Source organism: Dendrobates tinctorius, unplaced genomic scaffold (assembly GCF_039654945.1).
Source record: "Dendrobates tinctorius isolate UK_male_01 unplaced genomic scaffold, ASM3965494v1 ptg000145l, whole genome shotgun sequence".
Classification (NCBI taxonomy): Eukaryota; Metazoa; Chordata; class Amphibia; order Anura; family Dendrobatidae; genus Dendrobates; species Dendrobates tinctorius.
The window spans coordinates 3462285-3483780 of record NW_027361812.1 but is presented as its reverse complement, the minus strand read 5'-3'; the positions used below and the strand labels follow the sequence as shown (position 1 = coordinate 3483780).

General features: G+C 41.8%; 1 protein-coding gene across 3 annotated transcripts in view; it reads left to right on the top strand.

Annotated features, from left to right (window-relative positions):
- ASIC1 (acid sensing ion channel subunit 1) overlaps positions 1–21496 on the top strand; it is a 523004-nt gene that overhangs the window by 357964 nt on the left and 143544 nt on the right. For all 3 annotated transcript variants that reach the window (XM_073546130.1, XM_073546132.1, XM_073546129.1), the window contains 3 exons: positions 12662–12812; positions 12898–13025; positions 17336–17486. In XM_073546130.1, coding sequence (XP_073402231.1) covers positions 12662–12812; positions 12898–13025; positions 17336–17486 — 430 coding nt within the window. The remainder of the gene's footprint in view (positions 1–12661; positions 12813–12897; positions 13026–17335; positions 17487–21496) is intronic.

Here is a 21496-nt window from a genome sequence, read left to right as displayed (position 1 = left end):
ACTTCAAGTTTCTCTGGAACTTCTTTCTTGCTTTGAAGCAGATGGACAACTGTATATCTTGAATGATCATCAATAAATGTGAGAAAATATCTCTTCTTCCCAGGAGTCTGAGTGCTCATTGGACCACAGACATCTGTATGTATTAAATCTAGTGTCTGTTCTGTTCTTGTAGTACTTCTCTTAGGAAAAGCTTTTCTAGACATTTTCCCTTTGATGCAGCTAGTACATTTTATTATCTGGTTACATAGATCAATTGTAATGTCCTCAGCTAGTTGCTTTTGAACTAGCTTCCTTATTGCTTCTGGGTCTCTGTGTGCTAGGCGCCTATGCCATACATGAATGCAGTTATTGTGCCTTTCTTCCTGAGCACTGTACACACACTCTTTGCATTTAAGCTGGTAAAGTTCATTTGTGATTTTTCCTTCTGCTAGTGTGTGGCCCTCTTTTGAGATGATGCAGCTATCATGCTTAAATGTAACTTCATTTCCTTGTTTTGTGAGTTTCTTCACAGATAGTAAATTACTCTCAAGACTAGGCACATAGAGCACATCTTTTACTGGGATCTTCTTGCTTTGTGTTGGTGAGATTTGACAATCAATATAACCATCTCCTATACCTTGTGAAGTCATATACTGACCATTAGCCATAATCACTTTCTCTGACTTACTTTGGTTAAGCTTAGAAAAGAAGTCCCTGTTATTAGTCATGTGACTAGTTGCTCCAGAGTCTATACACCATGCATGCTTTGATGTATTTACACTGACAGTAAATGCAGTTTCAGTATTCACAGAATAATTTTCTGCAGACACAGCACTTTTAACCCTTTGATGACTGCTTTGCTTTTTCAGCTGATTCATTCTAGCTTTCCAGACTCTGCAGTCGGCTTTCAAATGTCCTGATTTCTTGCAAACAAAACATTCACGTGTTTCTTTTAGGTGCTTTCATTTATCATTTAGATTTTGTGTCTGTAAAGCAGATACTGCATCGCATATCCTGCTGTTTACACCTTCCGCTTTCCGCTTATATTCATCTATGAGCTTTCCTCTGACATACTCCAATGTAAGCTGTAAGCTCATCATCTGGGCGCTCATCTAGTGCGGTTACAAGCGTGTCATAGTTTTCTGGAAGACCACTAAGCAGTAATGTGGCTACATGAAAGTCCTTCAAATCTTCCCCAATGCCTCTCAGGCGTTCTACAATCTCTAGAATGCTTGTTATGTAGTCCTGCATATCCTGGCCATTCTGTAGTTTAGACTGGTACAATTTTCTCATGAGATAAAGTTTATTGCTTAAATTTATCCTCTCATGCACCTTTTGCAGCTGCTCCCACATTTCTCTTGCAGTTTCACTTTTACACACATGCACAATCTGATCATCATCTATACTGAGTGATATGGTACTTTGTGCTTTCTGATCCATCTCTATCCACTCCTGTGATACTGGGTCAGGTTTAGGTTCCTGTGTGTATTTCCACGTACCTTCTCTTATCAGCAGCATTTTCACTTTGAATTTCCAGGATTGATAATTCTGGTTAGTGAGACTTGGTAATGTAAACTTCATGGAGTTGCTGCTACTGGTGGCCATCTTTGCTGTCTTCCTTTCTTTTCTTTTCTCTGTGCTCTGGGGATCTGGGACTCTAGGACTCTGGGCCCATAACCTGTTAGCAGCGGATTAATCAGCATAACATCCAGAGTCAGCAACACAGAATGTAGATTTATTCATATCCAGGTTGAACAGCTTACAGCATGAAATGTGATCAGTCTGGTATCTGCTGTGGCTTGCAGCATGGGAGCATTACAACAACAAGAAGGGTAGAGAAGGAGGGGGCATCCTGTCTGTTTTGTTTTTTTTGTCACTGAACTTAGTTAACAATCTCACAATATGCACAATATATAAAACAGTACAGTAGTAGTTGTTGCAATACATACAGATCAATATGCATTATTCCAACAATAAGTCTGACCTGTGGGGTAGGGTGGCAAGACAGAAGCCTTTTCTTACAAAAAAAATGTAAGCACTTTTATGTTTTGCTAAAACCTACATCAAGTCTGACTAAAGCACTTGGGAAAATATGTTATGGTTTGACTAGATCAAGATTTAACTTTTTGGTCATAACTCCAAATGGTATGTTTTATGCAAAGCCAACGCTGAGCATCATCAAATGAACACCATACAATCAGTGAAGCATGGTGGAGGCATATCCTTTGGGGCTGTTTTTTGCCACCTGGAACTGGGGCTTTAGTCAAGGTGGAGGGAATTATGAACATATGAACAATTTCAAATATCAGTCAATTTTGCATCAAAACATTCAGGTCTATGCTAAAAAGCTGAAGATGAATTTCACCTTTCAGTACAACAATGACCTTAAGCATACCTCCAAATCAACAAAAAATGACTTTGCCTAAAGAAGATCACGTTTTTGGAATGGCCTAGCCAGAATGGTAGCGCGAAACGGCCGTTGTCAGCTGTTTTTTCCTCTCCTTTATCACTTCCCCGGCCGACATGTATAGCATGTATTAATAAACCCAGCGATATTTCATCAGCTTCAGGAGTGCGGTCTTTCTTTCTTCCTGGAAATATTCTACGTTGTGGATCTTCAGACCAGCACCCGCAGCTGCCAGCATTGAGTGCTCCTGATACCGCACACCACTAGAAGTCTAATGGTAACAGCGGTGCCGTCCGCGTTTTTTCTTCTTCATATATCATTAGTGTAAATTTGTATTTTGATATACAGTATATACTAGCTGAAGAGCCCAGTGTTGTTTGGGCATGGTAACTAACTGCAGTCCCACTCTCTCCTTCCGCAGTCCCACTTTCCACTCGCCATCCAGCTCTTTCCCTCCGAAGCCCAGCTATCCACCCGCCATCCCGCATTCTCCCTCAGCAGCCCCGCTCTCCATCCATCATCCTGCCCTCTCCCTCAGCAACCCTGCTTTCGCTGAGCAGCCCCGTTGTCTCCCTCTGCAGCCCAACTCTCCATCCACCACGCTCTCTCCTTCCACAGCCCCACTCTCCAATCGCCGTCCCGCATTCTCCCGCATTCTCCCTCCACAGCCCCTCATTCTCCCTCAGCAGCCCCACTCTCCATCCATCATCATGTGCTCTCCCTCAGCAACCCCTGTCTCCACTGGCCATCCCGCTCTCTCCCTCAGCAGCCCCACTTCCACTGCACAGCCCCGGTGTCTCCCTCCGCAGCCCAACTCATCCCATCCACCGTCATGCGCTCTCCTTCTGAAGCCCCACTCTCCAATCGCCATCCCAGAATTCTCCCTCCACAGCCTCGCTCTCTCCCTCAGCAGCCCCTGTCTCCACTGGCTGTCCTGCTCTCTCTGTTATGAATGGGTCTCCGAGGAGGATAGCAGGCCCAGGCTAAGCCACAGAAAACCAGAGAGGTTGGTAACTAAGCAGATTGCAGACCCCTGATCCTATCCACACAACTAGCAGTAGCTGTGGAGCGTACCTACGATGATCCTAGATGCCTCAGCACAGCCGGAGAGCTAACTAAGCCTAAAGCAAGAAAGGGGAAATCTAAACTGCCCCGGAGCAGACCCCAAAGGAATCGATAGCCCCCATACATATATTGTGGGTGAGACAAGATGAATACACAAACGCAGGCAGGAAAATAGACTGAGCAAATGATGGGGCCCACACTTACCAGACAGGACAGGTAAGGAAAGACACTGTCTGCAATCACGCAAAAAACCCCGCAAAAAGTCCAACACGTCTGATGCACAAAAAACACTGAAGTCGCACGACTTCTCCCCCACTATATCAGCACTCTGGTATATTCTGAAAGCAAAGCAAAAAGAGACCAATATAACAAGGCACAAAACAAACTGGCACAAGCAGTAACATATGGGCGGTGATTCAGCACAGCCCCAGCCAGAGCTGGCTGATCCGCACAAAGCAGAGATAGACAAAACCAGATCAAATGCAAACAGAATAGCAAATGAACCACTTAGCTGAACCATGCAGGGACAGAGCATAGAATCATAGAATCATAGAATCGTAGAGTTGGAAGGGACCTCCTGGGCCATCTGGTCCAACCCCCTGCTCAAAGCAGGATTCGCTAAATCATCCTAAATCATCATCAGCATGAGACATCAGACCTCAGAAGGCACAGGAAAAAAATCACCAGCAGGGATAAAGGGAGTCAGCTGTCTTAAATCCCAATCTGAAACCCCAGACCTCCAATCATCATCCTCATTATCAGGTGGCCAGCCTCTGTCAATCAGATCAGCTCCACTACCTCCAGTAACCAACAGAGGGAGCCCAGAAAGAGAACTCGCAACCCCTCAGTCAATCTGACCAGCTCCACTACCTTCAGTAATAACCAGAGAGAGGCCAGAAAGAGAATCCACAACATCTCTCCTTCCGCAGCCCCGCTCTCCACTTGCCGTCCCGCTCCCTCCGCAGCCCCGCTCGCCATTTGCCATCTCGCTCGCCACTCACCATCCTGCTCTCTCCCTCTACAGAGCCTGTCTCAACTGGCCATCCCACGCTCTCTCTTAACAGCCCTGCTCTCCACCCACCATCACGCTCTCTCCTTTTCGCAGCCCCACTCTCTACTCACTGTTCCTCTCTCTCCCTCTGCAGTTCCACTCTCCATGCCCTGTCCCATGCTATTCCTCCACAGCCCCGCTCTCCATTCATGTCCCGTTCTTCTTCCACAGCCCCGCTCTCTCCCTCCACAGCCCCTCTCTCCACGCACCGTCCCGCTCTATTCCTGTGCAATCCCGCTCTCCATCCATGTCCTGCTCTTTCCCTAGCATCTTCGCTCTTCACCTGCATCCCGCACTTTCCCTCTGCAACCCCGCTCTCCATTCGCCAGTGGGTGGGGCTATGTGGAGTGGGCGTCCCTTGATACATACAAACACACATACATACATACATTCAGTGTTGTATACAGTGGGGCAAAAAAGTATTTAGTCAGTCAGCAATAGTGCAAGTTCCACCACTTAAAAAGATGAAAGGCGTCTGTAATTTACATCATAGGTAGACCTCAACTATGGGAGACAAACTGAGAAAAAAAAATCCAGAAAATCACACTCTGTTTTTTTCATTTTATTTGCATATTATGGTGGAAAATAAGTATTTGGTCAGAAACAAGCAATCAAGATTTCTGGCTCTCACAGACCTGTAACTTCTTCTTTAAGAGTCTCCTCTTTCCTCCACTCATTACCTGTAGTAATGGCACCTGTTTAAACTTGTTATCAGTATAAAAAGACACCTGTGCACACCCTCAAACAGTCTGACTCCAAACTCCACTATGGTGAAGACCAAAGAGCTGTCAAAGGACACCAGAAACAAAATTGTAGCCCTGCACCAGGCTGGGAAGACTGAATCTGCAATAGCCAACCAGCTTGGAGGGAAGAAATCAACTGTGGGAGCAATAATTAGAAAATGGAAGACATACAAGACCACTGATAATCTCCCTCGATCTGGTGCTCCACGCAAAATCCCACCCCGTGGGGTCAGAATGATCACAAGAACGGTGAGCAAAAATCCCAGAACCACGCGGGGGGACCTAGTGAATGAACTGCAGAGAGCTGAGACCAATGTAACAAGGCCTACCATAAGTAACACACTACGCCACCATGGACTCAGATCCTGCAGTGCCAGACGTGTCCCACTGCTTAAGCCTGTACATGTCCGGGCCCGTCTGAAGTTTGCTAGAGAGCATTTGGATGATCCAGAGGAGTTTTGGGAGAATGTCCTATGGTCTGATGAAACCAAACTGGAACTGTTTGGTAGAAACACAACTTGTCGTGTTTGGAGGAAAAAGAATACTGAGTTGCATCCATCAAACACCATACCTACTGTAAAGCATGGTGGTGGAAACATCATGCTTTGGGGCTGTTTCTCTGCAAAGGGGCCAGGACGACTGATCCGGGTACATGAAAGAATGAATGGGGCCATGTATCGTGAGATTTTGAGTGCAAACCTCCTTCCATCAGCAAGGGCATTGAATATGAAACGTGGCTGGGTCTTTCAACATGACAATTATCCAAAGCACACCGCCAGGGCAACGAAGGAGTGGCTTCGTAAGAGGCATTTCAAGGTCCTGGAGTGGCCTAGCCAGTCTCCAGATCTCAACCCTATAGAAAACCTTTGGAGGGAGTTGAAAGTCTGTGTTGCCAAGCGAAAAGCCAAAAACATCACTCCTCTAGAGGAGATCTGCATGGAGGAATGGGCCAACATACCAACAACAGTGTGTGGCAACCTTGTGAAGACTTACAGAAAACGTTTGACCTCTGTCATTGCCAACAAAGGATATATCACAAAGTATTGAGATGAAATTTTGTTTCTGACCAAATACTTATTTTCCACCATAATATGCAAATAAAATGAAAAAAAAACAGACAATGTGATTTTCTGGATTTTTTTTTCCTCAGTTTGTCTCCCATAGTTGAGGTCTACCTATGATGTAAATTACAGACGCCTCTCATCTTTTTAAGTGGTGGAACTTGCACTATTGCTGACTGACTAAATACTTTTTTGCCCCACTGTATATGTGTGTATGTATGTATATACGTGTGTGTACATATACAGATAATATAATATGTATTTACTCTATATAAAGAAATGTCTACACACCCCTGGTAGAATGCCAGGTTTTTGCCATGTAAAAATATATGTTTGTGTATGAATAGATAATTTTTTATGCCTCAGCTTCAATATTTTAAATATGATGAAATTATTTGAAACATTTCCAAGAATTTATGAAACTCCTTGAGTTATGTGAATGCCTGACCTCCTCCATCCCCACACATCTACAAGTGTCATGCCTTTAAAATATTGCATATCTCATTATATAAAAGTGTATAATGAGTCAGGGCCTCTGGGGAAATCACGTTTAATGGTACATCGGTGCAGAAAAGAACAAATTGTAAAATCTATCATTTAGGCTGATGAAGTTATGTGGTTGCTTCAGAGATTACACCTATCTAAACTCTTTTCAGTTTATACTTATAAATCATTATTAAAAGCTAAATATTTGGTATATTCCTGTATGCATAGTTGTGGCAATTCTAAAACACTTGATAAGTGCACAGTATTGTCCTAATGTACAGTAGTTTCCACTAATGATATTTATTCATCATAGGGATATTATGAATGATATCTGTCTATTCATGTGCTATGAAACATCAGGAACCCTTTTGTATGTTTTTATGAGAATTTTTTCAATGTAGAGGCGTGCAAGTGGGAAGAAAAGGTTACGAAATGAGTCATGTAGCAAATATGATATACTCAGTAAAATGTACCATATGTACAGTACTTAGGATAATCAAAAGAAGTTGACGGGAAGGCTCAAACTGAGTGAATTAGAGATTATGCATAAAGGAGCTGAGAACTTCAGGTGGATTTCAGTTTCCAGAAGAAGCTCATTCACATAAAATGGAAGAAAATGCTTATTTCCTACAAGAATACGTTGATTTTCCTCGGCCAATTTTCTTATGTGTTTGGTTTGTAACCTCTAAACTACTAACATCTCCACTACAGAGGACGTTGCATGTTCCAATCAGTATAATTAAGAGACTTATACAAACAAAGTTGCCAAGTGTAATAAAACAGGCTTGATATCTCCCCATTATTGTGATTAATAAAAAGTCAAATGAGGATAAGCCAAGACGACATTTTCCTTTGCCTCTGCTATTTTTCTCACACTTTTCAACTTTATAAGGCTGGCATCCAGGTTTGTTTTTTTTTGGGAAAGACAAACCATGATCCCTTCTCATTTTTTGCCCTTGTGTTCCTTGCCTTCCCAAGACTCTGGAGCATAAGAAACCTCTAGAATTGCTAGATTCCATGAAATTTCAACAGGGAAAGGAGATTTTCCTACTTTTCTTTGAGTGCTTGAGGACTTCTTGTTTTCAGAGCCTCCCAGACTTTCCAGCTGAGTTGGCAAGTTTGATCTACACAACTTTTCTTATTTTTTGCCCCTTTTCCCAAATCCTCAAAGTTAAGAGAAGAGATAACCATTAATACTAGGATAGTAATAATAATTACGGGGAAATAGCAACAATATCATGTATGTAATTTCACTTGTCTTCAAATGTGTGAATCAGCCACACACCACTGCTATCATATATTGGAATTCATGCATGAGAAATCATGAAAAAGTGAACAGTGACGTCAATTGTGGGGGCATCTTTGGTCACTGGATGCCAAGCAGTCTTAAGGGCCCGTCACACAGAGCGAGATCGCTAGCGAGATAGCTGATTTTGTGATGCATCAGCGCTAGCGATCTCGCTGTGTGTGGCACGCATCAGCGACCGGCCCCCCGTCGGGTATTGCTGATTGTGCAGGAATGTCCTGGGCCATTTTTTGATCGTTGGTCTCCTGCTGGCCAGCGCGCATCGCTGCGTGTGGCAGCGGGAGACCAACAATCAGCAAGCTCCCAGCGCTGTAAGCAGATGGGTAACTAAGTGCCGCGCGCGCTTAGTTACCCGATATTTACCTTGGATACCAGCTCTCAGCGTGAGCACGCTGGTATCCAAGGTACACAGCGTGTAACTAAGCTATGTGCGCGCTCAGTTACCCGATATTTACCTTGGATACCAGCGTCCTCGCTGGTCCTAATCGCTGGTGTGTCTGCCTATTTGGCAGCTCACCAGTGATCATGTAGTGATGCACCAACGATCCAGAGCAGGTGGTATCGTTGTCGGGATGGCTGGTGCATCGTTTGGTGACGGGACCCTTACAATACACACTTACAGTGCGCTCGCCTGCTGGCTCATTATTGCTGATCTGATCTGATTGTGTACATCCCACATTGCACATCTGCAATGATTAGCCCAGCCCCTGAAGCAAGCATTACTGATGACGCTTCATTTCAGGGAGGGGGCAGGGCTGCAGCCTCTGCCCCTCTGATGACGCTTTGTTTGAGTATCCTTGCATGCACTGGGATTCTAAAATGAATCATCATCAAAGAGGAAGTATTAAAAAAAGAAAATCGGTTAGATAGTGTAGTTAGGGAAGGATAGGGAATTTAATGTAAGTATGCAAGGCATGTTGTTTACATTCTTTTGAAGAAACCAAGAATTGGGCTTCGGTTAGGATGGTAGACATTGGTAGACCAAGGAACCTTAGTGCATATCATTCTTACTTCCCTTCGAAATCATAGCAACATGTCCCACAAAGATCATCTCAGTACTGGGATGCAGCTACACCCATTTTATAATTGGAGAAGTCTGCCAGAAGTGGTGTTTATAGAAAAACTATGGTAAAAAAAATTCATGCCTTCGACATAGAAATAAGCCAAGCAACCCAGCTATGCAAGAAGACATAGATACTGGTGTGCAGAAAAATGGCAGCAAGTGCTCTGGACTAATGAATCAAAGTTTAAAATGTTTGGCTGTAGTAGAAGGCATTTGGTTCACCAACGAGCTGGAGAGCGTTATAAGGCCGGGGTCACACTTTCGAGTGCAATGCGAGAAACTCGTGCGAGTCTCTCACCTCAATACCCGGCACTGCCGCCGGCGGTTCAGACCGGAGCGTTCAGCTGCATCGAAAAACATGCAGCTGCACACTCCAGTCCCAAGTGCCGGCGGCAGTGCCGGGTATTGAGGCAAAAGACTTGCACGAGTTTCTTGCATTTTGAACTCACAGGTGTGACCCAGGCCTAATACTAAGTGTCTGCATGCAACAGTGACGCATGATGGAGGTTTCTTGCAAGTTTAAGTTTGCAATTGAACAAACTGAGTTTAGGTATTTGATCATGATTAATGGGTTTCTTAAATGCTGGGAAATACAAGCAGGTATTTTTCTATCAAGCAATTCCATCATGGTGGTGTCAGATTGGCTACAAATTTATTATGCAGCAGGACAACAGCCCCAAACATACCGTCAATGTAATGAAGTGCCATCATTAATCTAATGAATAAGAAGTCCTGGCAGTAATAATATGGCCCCCACACAGCTCTGATCTCAACATTATCGAGTCTGTTTGGGATTGCATGAAAGAATAAAAGCATTTGAGCAAACATACATCTATAGAAGATCTGTGGTTGATTCTCCCAGATGTTTGGAAAAACATCCCTACCGAGTCCATTCAAAAATTATGTGCTTTGAACTCAAAGGACAGTCACATCAAATATTAATTTGGTTTAGATTATTCTTTTGTTCATTCACTTTGCATTTTGTTAATCAATAAAAGTAAACTATTAACACTTCTATTTTTTAAAGCATTTTTAGTTTCCAACATTTTTTCCATACCTGAATAAAACTTTCCCACAGTACTATCGATGTAGTATGAAGTTAGTGAGCTAAGAAATAGCATTGAGATAACGGAGTAATTCTATAATTTCTGTAAGGAGCTTGGGTTTCCTTTCAGTGCTGGTAGATGTACAGTAGGTGCCTAAGGCTAGTGTCACACTACTGTATTTTCTTTTACCCGAGATAATCGGGTCGATAATGCTAATCACATTGTGCTCAATCTACGACCAGTGTTTAATCATGGTGTGATCTGATTTTCTCTGATGAGGAGAAGATGGAAAAAAAGTCTCCATTCTGTCAGTCGGTGAAAATGTCTCACTTTCACCAAACCCTACAGATCAGGGTAAGGGTGGGTATTCCATTTGGCATTATTCTAAATTTATAGACCTCCAAATCTTCAAAGAGACTAAACAAGCTAAGATGCTGCAGCTGCAGCAGCAAGTGCTCTTCTCTCCCTGCTCCTGAGTAGTGATGAGCGAGTATATTCGTTACCTGAGATTTCCCAAGCATGCTTGGGTGATCTCCGAGTGTTTGGATGTGCTTGGAGATTTCGTTTCTGTCACTGTAGCTGCATGATTTGCAGCTGCTAGACAGCCTGAATAGATGTGGGGATTTCCTAACAAACAGGCAATCCCTACATGTATTCAGGCTGTCTAGCAGCCGCAAATCATGCAGCTATGGCGACAGAAATGAAATCTCCGAGCACATCAAAACACTCGGAGATCACCCGAGCATGTTCGGGAAATCTCGAGTAACTGTGCTGCCAAAAACTACACCCAAGGACTCGATGCCAACAAACTGCCATCATTATTCCCCTTTGCGACGTTTCCAATTTGATAAGGCTTGGATGCTTATTACAAATAAATTTTCTGAAAATAGAGACCCACGTCAGAGAATTGTGTAGCATATTTGTATGTACCAATACCAACAGAAGGGTCCTGGACCAAAGCTCCATCTTCTGTTTAAATTTCATAATGGTGTAAAATGTAACTTCTCGTAATCTGTAAAAGTGTCCATTACCTTTGCTCTAAATATTGGATCTCTAAGACCACCCGCAGTCTGGAGCACTCATAGGGGGACACATTTTGTCTATTATCTACGGGGAGTAGAACAGATTGCTGATGGCCAAACCTGAGTAATAACCAAAACTTTCAATTGCGGACATTGCCAATGGTGAGGCAGAGGAGCGTCTACTAAAAATAACAATGTGTCAATGGCATAAAGAGTTACCCTTTGATGCCACATCACCTCAATGAGAACCAACAAGGTCTGGAAGCTCTATCATAATTGCTGCCAAGAGCTCTACAGCCATCACAAAGAGCAGAGGAGATGAAGGACATCCCTACTAAGGTAGTCTCTGTGAGACAATCGTTTCACAATCTCGCCCTTGGTTCCTGATATCGTAATTTAATAGATAATCTGAGTTTTAGATAAACTAAGGTCCCAAATGTGGCAAAATTACTGCCTGTATAGTTGTTTCCTCTTCAAAGTTATGGTAAAATGATCATACGCAACTCCACCAATTTCGCCTCCTATTCGAGTTTTACCAAAATAATCCAATGTTTTCGTTTCCCTTACAAGTAATGGACGGATTGCACAAAAACAGCATATGGGAGTAATTTAGTTTTACTGTGTAGCAATTTCACAATAATTGTTTTTTTACTGCTTTAATGTCCCTTTAAATGGATAACTTTGTAAGTAATGTGTGGAGCAATCTGTATAGGGCTATATTACTTTTTTATCTGTTTCTTGGTGCAAATATTGGAAATTAAGCATAATCTCCAGCATGAGAGTTGGAATTCTTCCATCTTTCTAACAACTATTTATGCACTTGACTTGCAAGAATATGTCTGATTCTATTTAAAACCTATTAATGACCTCTTCAGTCACAATAAGCCGGGTAATGAATGCAATGGATTAACTGAGCACAAATTGTAAAGAAGTGTTTCCCATTATTTGCGCCTTAACAATTCAACTTGTCTTTGTTTGTGAACCTGGACTGGTCACTTTATCTCTCCCTGCCTCTAAGGCTGAGCGTTATCTCTACAGGATGAGCTGATTACATCTAAAAATTCTATGAAGAGATCCGAGTCCTGAAATAAAATTTAATTGCGTATCCATTTGGCCCGTAGCACGTGAATTGTCGGCGGACGAGCCGTTATTCACGGTTATATGACATTTATGATTTTGTAGGCCTCTGTCTCACTTCCCTTCTCGTTATTTTCTAGAATATATCTAGATTTCCCTTGTCTTGTGAAGGAGTGACATATCTCTTTTCAGGGTATCAGGAGGACCATGGATTATTAAACTTGAGAGGACAATAAATTCATGATTTTGCCAAAAAATATTTCACTGATTTAAAACTTATACACTGCAAGAAGAATCCCAGAATGGCAATCCTTCTGTTTGTCTTATGATTTTTTTTTTAAAATTTCTGTCTCAGGTTTTTACAAGATACGGGAAGTGCTATACTTTTAATTCAGGCCAGAATGGACGTCCACCATTAATAACTACAAAAGGCGGCACAGGGAATGGCCTAGAGTTAATGCTGGATATCCAACAAGATGAATATTTACCAGTGTGGGGAGACACAGGTCAGTAGGATTCATGTTTTTGTCTTCATTGGTCTGACTCATTTTCATAATGAAGCTGATTACCTACTGTGTATCTACTCTGCAGATGAGACCTCGTTTGAGGCAGGAATCAAGGTTCAGATTCACAGTCAGGATGAACCTCCTTTCATTGACCAGTTGGGATTTGGTGTGGCTCCTGGATTCCAAACATTTGTATCTTGTCAGGAGCAACGAGTGAGTACATATTTTATATTATGTTGTATATATCATGAAATGGCCATAAACATACCTTAGGTTTGGATTAGCAGAACTTGTGACTCTCAATGTTCAGTAGAGCTTTATAGCAACATTGGTGCTATGACTTATGGACTTAAATGAGTTGTCACACAAATAAGATAGATTTTAATTAATAGACCTTGGAATATTAATAAGTTCCATAAATGGATGCATTAAAAAATGTACCTGTGCTGAGGTGATCTTAAAAATATATCTTTGCTATGTACTGTGCAATGTGCAGAGCTGATCCAGTTCATGGTCAGCACATACCACTGCTCCTGGCCAGGGAGGGGGGGCATAAGTCAATTATGATAAGCGTGTATACAGACAACACAGCAGTGGCTCCCAGCTGCTACCCTCTGAGGTAACATATTTCCCTGTCTTTTTTATCACAGGAGGGAGTGTTTCTGCCACATCACCAGTCTTGTGAGCTCATCATAAATTAAGTCAGCAACATATAGGCTCAGTGGCCGCTGGAAATCCTTCGTCAGTGACTTTATTTATGATTAGGGCATAAACACTCACTCCTGTGTTACTTACCTCAAGCAGGTGAATTTGTTACTTCAGGCAGCAGTAGCAGTGCGCTCCTGTTGTTTCATCTATATAGCTACTAATAATTGACTTATGCCTCCCCACATCTCAGCAAGTAGCTGGAGTATGTGCTGACCAAGAACCAGAGCAGCTCTGCATAGTAAGACACTGCCATTACACAGTAAACAGCAGGGGCACATTTATAAGATTATCTCAGCACAGGAACATTTTTATAACACATTCAATTGTGAAACTTATTTTTATTCCAAGATATATTGATTACAATGTACTGTGGTGTAATGACCACTGTGTCCACTAGGGGGCGCTGTGTGGATGTCCCAGGAGAGAGGATGAATGGCAGAGTCATGAATGACCATTATGCATCTCAAGGTGGGTGGCCTTGAGATGGAGACTGATGTGTGTGTTGATCAGCAGTGATACTGCTGACGTGTTGTGTCAATGTGTCAGGGAGAAGTCTCCAGGTAACTGTTGCCTACAAACCCACCCAGGGGGTGTGTTTAAGAACGCTATTCCAAAGTGTCTGTGAATGGTTCAAGGACCTGTGATGAGGTCATAGCCATGTGACCCGGTGGGCATGGCTACAGACCATATAAGGTGGCCAGGGTAGGTCACATGTGGTGAATGCTGGGACCCGGTTGGTCCAGTGTGGAAGGTCCCACTGAGATGGGGCTTCCTGGCTAACAGCCTGTGAAGTGGCTGTGAGTAATGGCGACGTGTTCCTGTTAGTTCCCTGGAGGGAATGAACGTGTGCAGCATGGTGAAGCAGCATGAGGCAACCCTGACAGGGTGAGATAACTTGGTGGCTAGAAAGCCTGCACATTGAACAGTGCATAACTTGTATGACTACAGGATAACAGAGCTGAACTCTGTAATGGACGCTATGCTGACTATATGCTGTTTCCTGTTGCTTTGACGGTTTATGATGCTGAATAAACCGAAGGGACTATGATTGTTTTATGGAAAACCCATGCCGGATCTGGTTTTTGTGGCTGCAAGCGAGTGATCCCCTATGTGAATGACAGCGCTACCTCACAGTACTTTGTTCTTGGGAGAACCCCTTTAATCAGTAGATTCAGGTTTCACATTGGTCATACCCTCAATGATCATATATTGATGGCATATACATATATTTTACATACTGTATATATAAAATTGGTAACTATGTAGCAAAAGCTGATGAAGTGAAGTTTCACTTTTAAACACATTGAGAGCTGCATTTATATAAATATGCTAGACTCAGTCAGTTATGTACTATTCATAATTTATCATAACTGTAATTGCATGTAAGGCTGGTTTCACACTTGCGTTTTTTTGCATAAATGCGCATGCGTTTTTTTTTTCCTATACTTAACATGGGTGCTCATAGTCATGCATCTGTACGCGTTTGTATGCGCATGCGTTTTTTTGTAGTGTGCGCCCGGGCGCACAAAATGCATCCTGTTGCATTTTGTGTGCGTCCGAACTGTCTCAAAAAAACGCATGCGCACATGAAATTCACCCAAAAACACATTATAGTCTATGGTAATGTCTTTTTTGTAAAAACCATGCGCAAAAAACAAGAAAACACATAAAAAAATACATGATGCATTTTTTATGCGCTTTTAAAGTGCACACGCAGCGCAAAAAAATGCAAATGTGAAAGTAGCCTAAGGTCATAATAAAAGTGTAAGTGCATCCTGAATTCTAATAGTTTCATATATCATGACTTGGAATCTTACATGAACAAAAACAACTGACAAATTGTACTGTGTCATTATTTAATTTACAAAAACTAAGGCAAAATGCAGAAGCAGTGTGTGCAAAATTAAGTACACCCTTATTACCTCCATCGGAATTAAGAGTGTAAGTAGACATGTTATGCTAATCAAATGCCATTTACTAATTGTTCATCAGCAAATGTGACCTCCTTTATAAAAGCAGAAGTTTTGGCAGTTTGCTGGTCTCCGGCATTTAGGTGCTCAATACCAGAAAATACAGTCAATGCTATGGAGGAAAGACATTGGTAATGGTCTTAGGAGCAGGACAATGTTCTCAAGCACATCAGCAAATCGACATCAGAATCTACACATGAATACAAGCAACATTGCAATATATCTGATCAAAGAAATCTGCTGCTTTCTCCTGGGTAAAATCTGTATTCAGTGAAGAGAGATTATTACATTACTGAGATAGAAGATGGCAGCTGGTGCTGATGAAATTTATGTAAATAAGAAAGAAGGAGGAGCTAGAGGCAGAGCTCCACCCCTTCCCCTCTATATAAAATCTTATCAATAGCAGCTGCCAACTTCCTTCTCAGTAATGTAACAATCAGTCTTCACTGTATACAGATTTTATCTGAGAATTGAGAATTTTGAAAATGACTGATCAATCCAGGAGGAGAAAGAAGCAGATTCCTCTGATAAGACATAATACAAAGTTGGTTATTTTCAGGTGTATGATTGATTTATGAAATAAAAATTGAAATGATGGTTACACTTTAAGAGATCAGTGCCTAAACAAATGCCCACGAACCTCAATGAGCTTAAAGGGGTGTCTACTACTTGCACTACCCCTTTTTAAAAACTGTATTACTGTATTTAGTGTATGTAAATACTGACATCCTGCACCGGCGCCATTCCTAGTTGGTAACGGTAATCTAAAGGTTCGCCTGACATTGTTATGCGATTTGAGACCTGTAGACTATCAGCGGCCACTAGTAGGTAGCCTTGCTCACAATTTCTTTTGGATGAAACTCAGATGTCCAAAGGAACTGAGAGCGCAGCAGGCCAATGATTGGTTGCAGGACTCATGCGGCATAACAATGTCATGCAAGAAGATGAGTATATGGGTTTTTTTATCATATTGGGTTAATTTAGTATTTAAGAAGTTGTTGCCCGAGAAATGGACAACCCCTTTAAGCAATGTTTTAAAGTGGAGTGGATCAAAATTCCTCCAGATCGAGACTGAAAATCGTACAGAATATGATTACTTCAAGTTATTGCTTCTAAAGGCATTTTGCTAGCTATTGATTCATAGAGTGCGCTGAATTTTTCCCACTCTGCATTTTGACCTAGTTTTTGTTAAATAAATAATGACCTGTTACATATGTACACCATGATGTAATTGGATGGCTTTTCCAATTTTTGATCAAAAATATGAACTAAGTTATTTTTTTTTACATGTTTTGCATCGGTGGAATTCATGCATTCATTCATCGCCTTGAGCTCACACACAGTGTATGTATATTCAGTCTAATATGTCATGACGGTGTTGTTCATTTACCCAATTTTAATACCTTAAAAGGAGCTGGGTTTATTTGTATTACATTCAGATATGAAAAACTAGAAAATACAAAGAGAATGTACTTATTTTTTCTCAAGACTGTATGTCTAAGGGATAACGTTTCAACTCATGAAGACCAACAAGGTTGGGTAGGTAGATTTATAGGCCATGCACGGCTTCTTGGGAAATAAAATATGCAAATAGCCTCATCACAGGGACTCTAGTGCCACCTTTTCGAAATAGTGATCACATTATCCATTGAAAAGTCTTGCCTTACTAGTTATGAAATAAAGCCAAACTAGTTTTCCTCTTGCATACAGTAGATTTGCGGTTCTTGCCCTTCATCATTGCAGAACTGATGTATATGTCATGGTGTGCTTCATGTCAAATTATCTTGGCAGCTTGCCTGCCTCAATCAGTCTTTATCTCCGATTTTCTCTTACTCTCTTCCTCAGCTAACGTACCTGCCCCCACCATGGGGAGATTGCAAATCTAGCACCATGGACTCGGAGTTCTTTGATACTTATAGTATTTCTGCATGTCGGATTGACTGTGAGACTCGGTATCTGGTAGAGAACTGTAATTGCCGCATGGTGCACATGCCCGGTAATGTACCTTATGTATTTCTATTATAATTACAAATTAGAATGTAGAATGTCGGTGTTTTTGTGTAATCTATATTTGCCAAATTACTGTTGTAAAAATCTATTCTGTTAAAGTGAGTTTATACCAATCTCTTGCGGCATTAACATTTTCCCTGCCCTACGACGTAGCATTGCATCATACAATTGCATGTAAAAAGTTTGGGCACCCCTGGTCAAAATTACTGCTATTGTGAACAGTTAAGCAAGTTGAAGATGAGATGATGTCTAAAAGGCCTAAAGATGACATTTCCTTTCTATTTTGGGCAAAAAAAATTACATAGTCTTTTTTTACATTTTAAAAATATCATAAAGGAAAATGGGTGGATGCAAAAGTTCGGGAATCCTGCAAGGTTAGCACCTCGTAGCACCCCCTTTTGCAAGTATCACAGCTTGTAAATGCTTTCTATAGCCAGCCAAGAGTCTTTCAGTTCTTCTTTGAGGGATTTTCATCCATCCTTCTTTGGTAAATTCTTCCAGTTCTGAGAGATTCCTAGGTCATTTTGCACGAATTGCTATTTTGAGGTCTAGCCACAGATTTTCAATGATGTTGTAGCAAGGGCGTCCCTGCATGATTCCCATCCCCCTCTTCCCCAGCAGGGACGCTGACTCACTCACCACTGGGTCTCTTAAAGAGACAGCGTGCACCGTTCTAAAGAGTCTTCAGCCAATGGCTGGGAGACACTGATTATTTAAGGCATCTCCACCTGTTGGGAGATGCCTGAGCAACATGTTCACTCTGCTAGTCTGCATGCTTGCTAGTTCTTAGGTCCCTTGTTCTAGTATTCCTGTCTGTACATGCCAGCACCTGTTGGCCTGTCTGTATACCAGCTGTACCTGCCAGCACCTGCCATGTGTGCATGTACACCAGCTGTACCTGCCAGCACCTGCCATATCTCCCTGTATACTAGCCATGCCTGCCAGTACCTGCCGAGCCTTCCTGTATACCAGCTGTGCCCACCAGCACCTGCCATTCCTGTTTATCTGCTGTGCCTGCCTGTACCATCCGAGCCCTCCCATTAATAGCCACTAGAGACTCAGCACACCTTGAAGAAGCGAACACGAAGCGCGCATCGGTGGTGGCGTGTCGTGTGTCCTGACTTAACGATAATATGGGTAAGCACTTTTAGGATAGGGGGGATATTGGCTCTATGGTTTGTGTGCACACCATGAGGTTGACTTTATGAAAATACTGATGTCCATCCCACCTACTCACATTTGAGACAAGCACTTAGCACTTTACTATATATTTGTCCGTTGTAGCCATGACATCCTTAGCCACTATTTACCTTATCCTGCTGCTTTTTGTGCCTCTTGTACTGGTTTCTATATACTTTGCTGATTTGTGAAACTATGTTTTTGTATTAATTATGTATTGATTAAATTCATTTTTTTACTAATTTTTGGACCTAGTACTCCATTTCATTTTGTTTAAATTGTTGTATTCAGGAGTGTCCTATTGTAATGTTTTGCCTGAGACCTAACCACAGGGTTGTTGGTTTCTTTGGCAGTCTCTTATCAATGGTTCCCTGTATGGTCAATATTTGTCTATCTGTATACCAGCTGGACCTGCCAGCACCTCCCTTGGGTGCATGTACACCAGCCGTACCATCCAGCACCTGCCATATCTCCCTGTATACCAGCCTTGCCTGCGAGTACCTGCTGTGCCTTCCTGTATACCAGCTGTGCCCACCAGCACCTGCCATTTCTGTTTACCTGCTGTGCCTGCATGTACAAGCCGAGCCCTCCCATTAATAGCCGCTAGAGCTTCCTGCCTCTTGGGGGTCAGATGTGGTGTGTCTGAGGTCTGTTTTGGAGTAGCACCTGGTGTCCATCTGGAACCAAGTCTAACCACACCATCATGAGCTCTAGTGAAGAATCAGATGTTCACCCAGTCATGGCACTCCAGGCTCTCCTCAGTCCACTGCACAGTGGTTCCACTATTATGTACATTACAGATGTTCAGATGAGGGAACATTGTAAAACCTTCAGCAAGCTCCTTTTGAGGTAGTCTATTGTACATTTGGACGTGTGTTTAGGATCATTTTCCATTTGGAGAAGCCATTCTCTTTTCAACTCCAGCTATTTTACAGATGGTGTTATATTTGCATCAATAATTTATTGAAATTTCATTGAACAAAAACAAAAAGGGTGAATAAGGATGAGTATAGAACCAAAGAAAAAACAGAAACTATTAAAATTAAGCTTTTATTATTTATACTTAAAAAGCTCAGGTCTCATTCAAAGAAACCCGGTGAGTAGATCAAAAAACAGGGTCAGTAGATTGGTAATGGTAATCAAATAGATCTGAGTTGAATTATAATTATGATGGAAATCATATCTAAGGGAAGAGAAGTAAATCTACCTTTTCCCTTCCTAGCAGTGGAGATTGGCATCCTATGGTTAATGTAGTGGTACCCCCGCTCCACGTTGGCTCACCCTATCTGACACTCAAAGGAATACCCTTACCAAGCCATAATCAACACCCATTAAAGTGCTTAAGTGCAATACAATTTGGAGACCTGCCACAATCGTCTATAGGCTGGAATCACACTAGAGAGAAATACGGACGAGTGCTATGCGAGAAAAAAATCGCATAGCACTCGGACCAATGTTAATCTATGGGGCAGCTCCCATCATCCGTTTTTTTCTCGGCCGTATTATAAGTGCGAGAGAAATCACAGCATGCTGCAATTTGCACCGTATTACGGCCGAGACTTGCCAATGCAAGTCTATGGGTGCGAGACAAAAACTGATTACACACGGACTATGCATGTGACTTGCGAAAAATACGCACTGGTGTACTTAGAAAAGCCGGCAATTCAGTGTGGTGTACAGTAAAATCACACTGACAGGTTACAATAGAATAGATAGAATACATGTATACACATAGTATAGGTATATATATATGTCATTGACACACACATATATATATTCATATTTCCTACAAGTATAAAAAGCAGAATAGGCGATATTTCAATTGTTGGCTTCTGTAAAATCATTACAGAACCCGACAGAAGAGGAGACATGGTTTACATACATTAAACCATTGCATATCAGTTATATTTATATATGTCAGTCACTAATGTTAGTAGTGTCTGTGTGTAAAATTTTGTAGCTGTAGGTGTTTAATAAAAGCATTTCTTCACGTAAAAAACTGGCGTGGGCTCCCGCGCAATTTTCTCTGCCAGAGAGGGAAAGCCAGTGACTGAGGGCAAATATTAATAGCCAAGAAAAGGACCATGGTTATTGGCCCCCCCAGCTTAAAATATCTGCCCACAGCCACCCCAAAAAAAGCGCATCTGTAAGATGTGCCAATTCCATCACTTAGCCTGTCTCTTCCCATTGCCCTGTAGCGGTAGCATATGGGGTAATAATGGGTTAATGTCATCTTTGTATTGTAAGGTGACATTAAGCCTGGTTAATAATGGAGAGGTGTCAATTGGACACCTATCCATTATTAGTCCAATAGTATGAAAGGGCTAAAAAAGCACACACACATTAAGAATAAAGTCTTTTAATGAAACAATTAAAAACACAGGTTTTCCATTTTTATTACACTACCAGTTTTCCCCGTGAATACATTATTTTAGTAAATACCTACAGGTCCCAAATTTTACACACACATACTGTACTTCTAAAACTATTAGTCGCTGACATATATAAATCTAATTGCTCTGCAATGGTTTACTGTATGTAAACCATGTCTCCTATCCTGTCAGGTTCTGCAATGATTTTACAGGAGCCGACAAATGAATTAACGGCTATTCTGCTATCTAGCTCTGTATGAAATATAAAGACATATATTGTATATATACTGTACATATATATATGAATCAGTGACACACACATATATATATACACTATATATGTTTTAATGAATATTTGAGGCCATGGATCAGTTAAATGTCCATTTTGCAAGGCTGCGATAAAATCTCGCCACATAGATGCCTGTTATGAATGAGTCACCGAGGA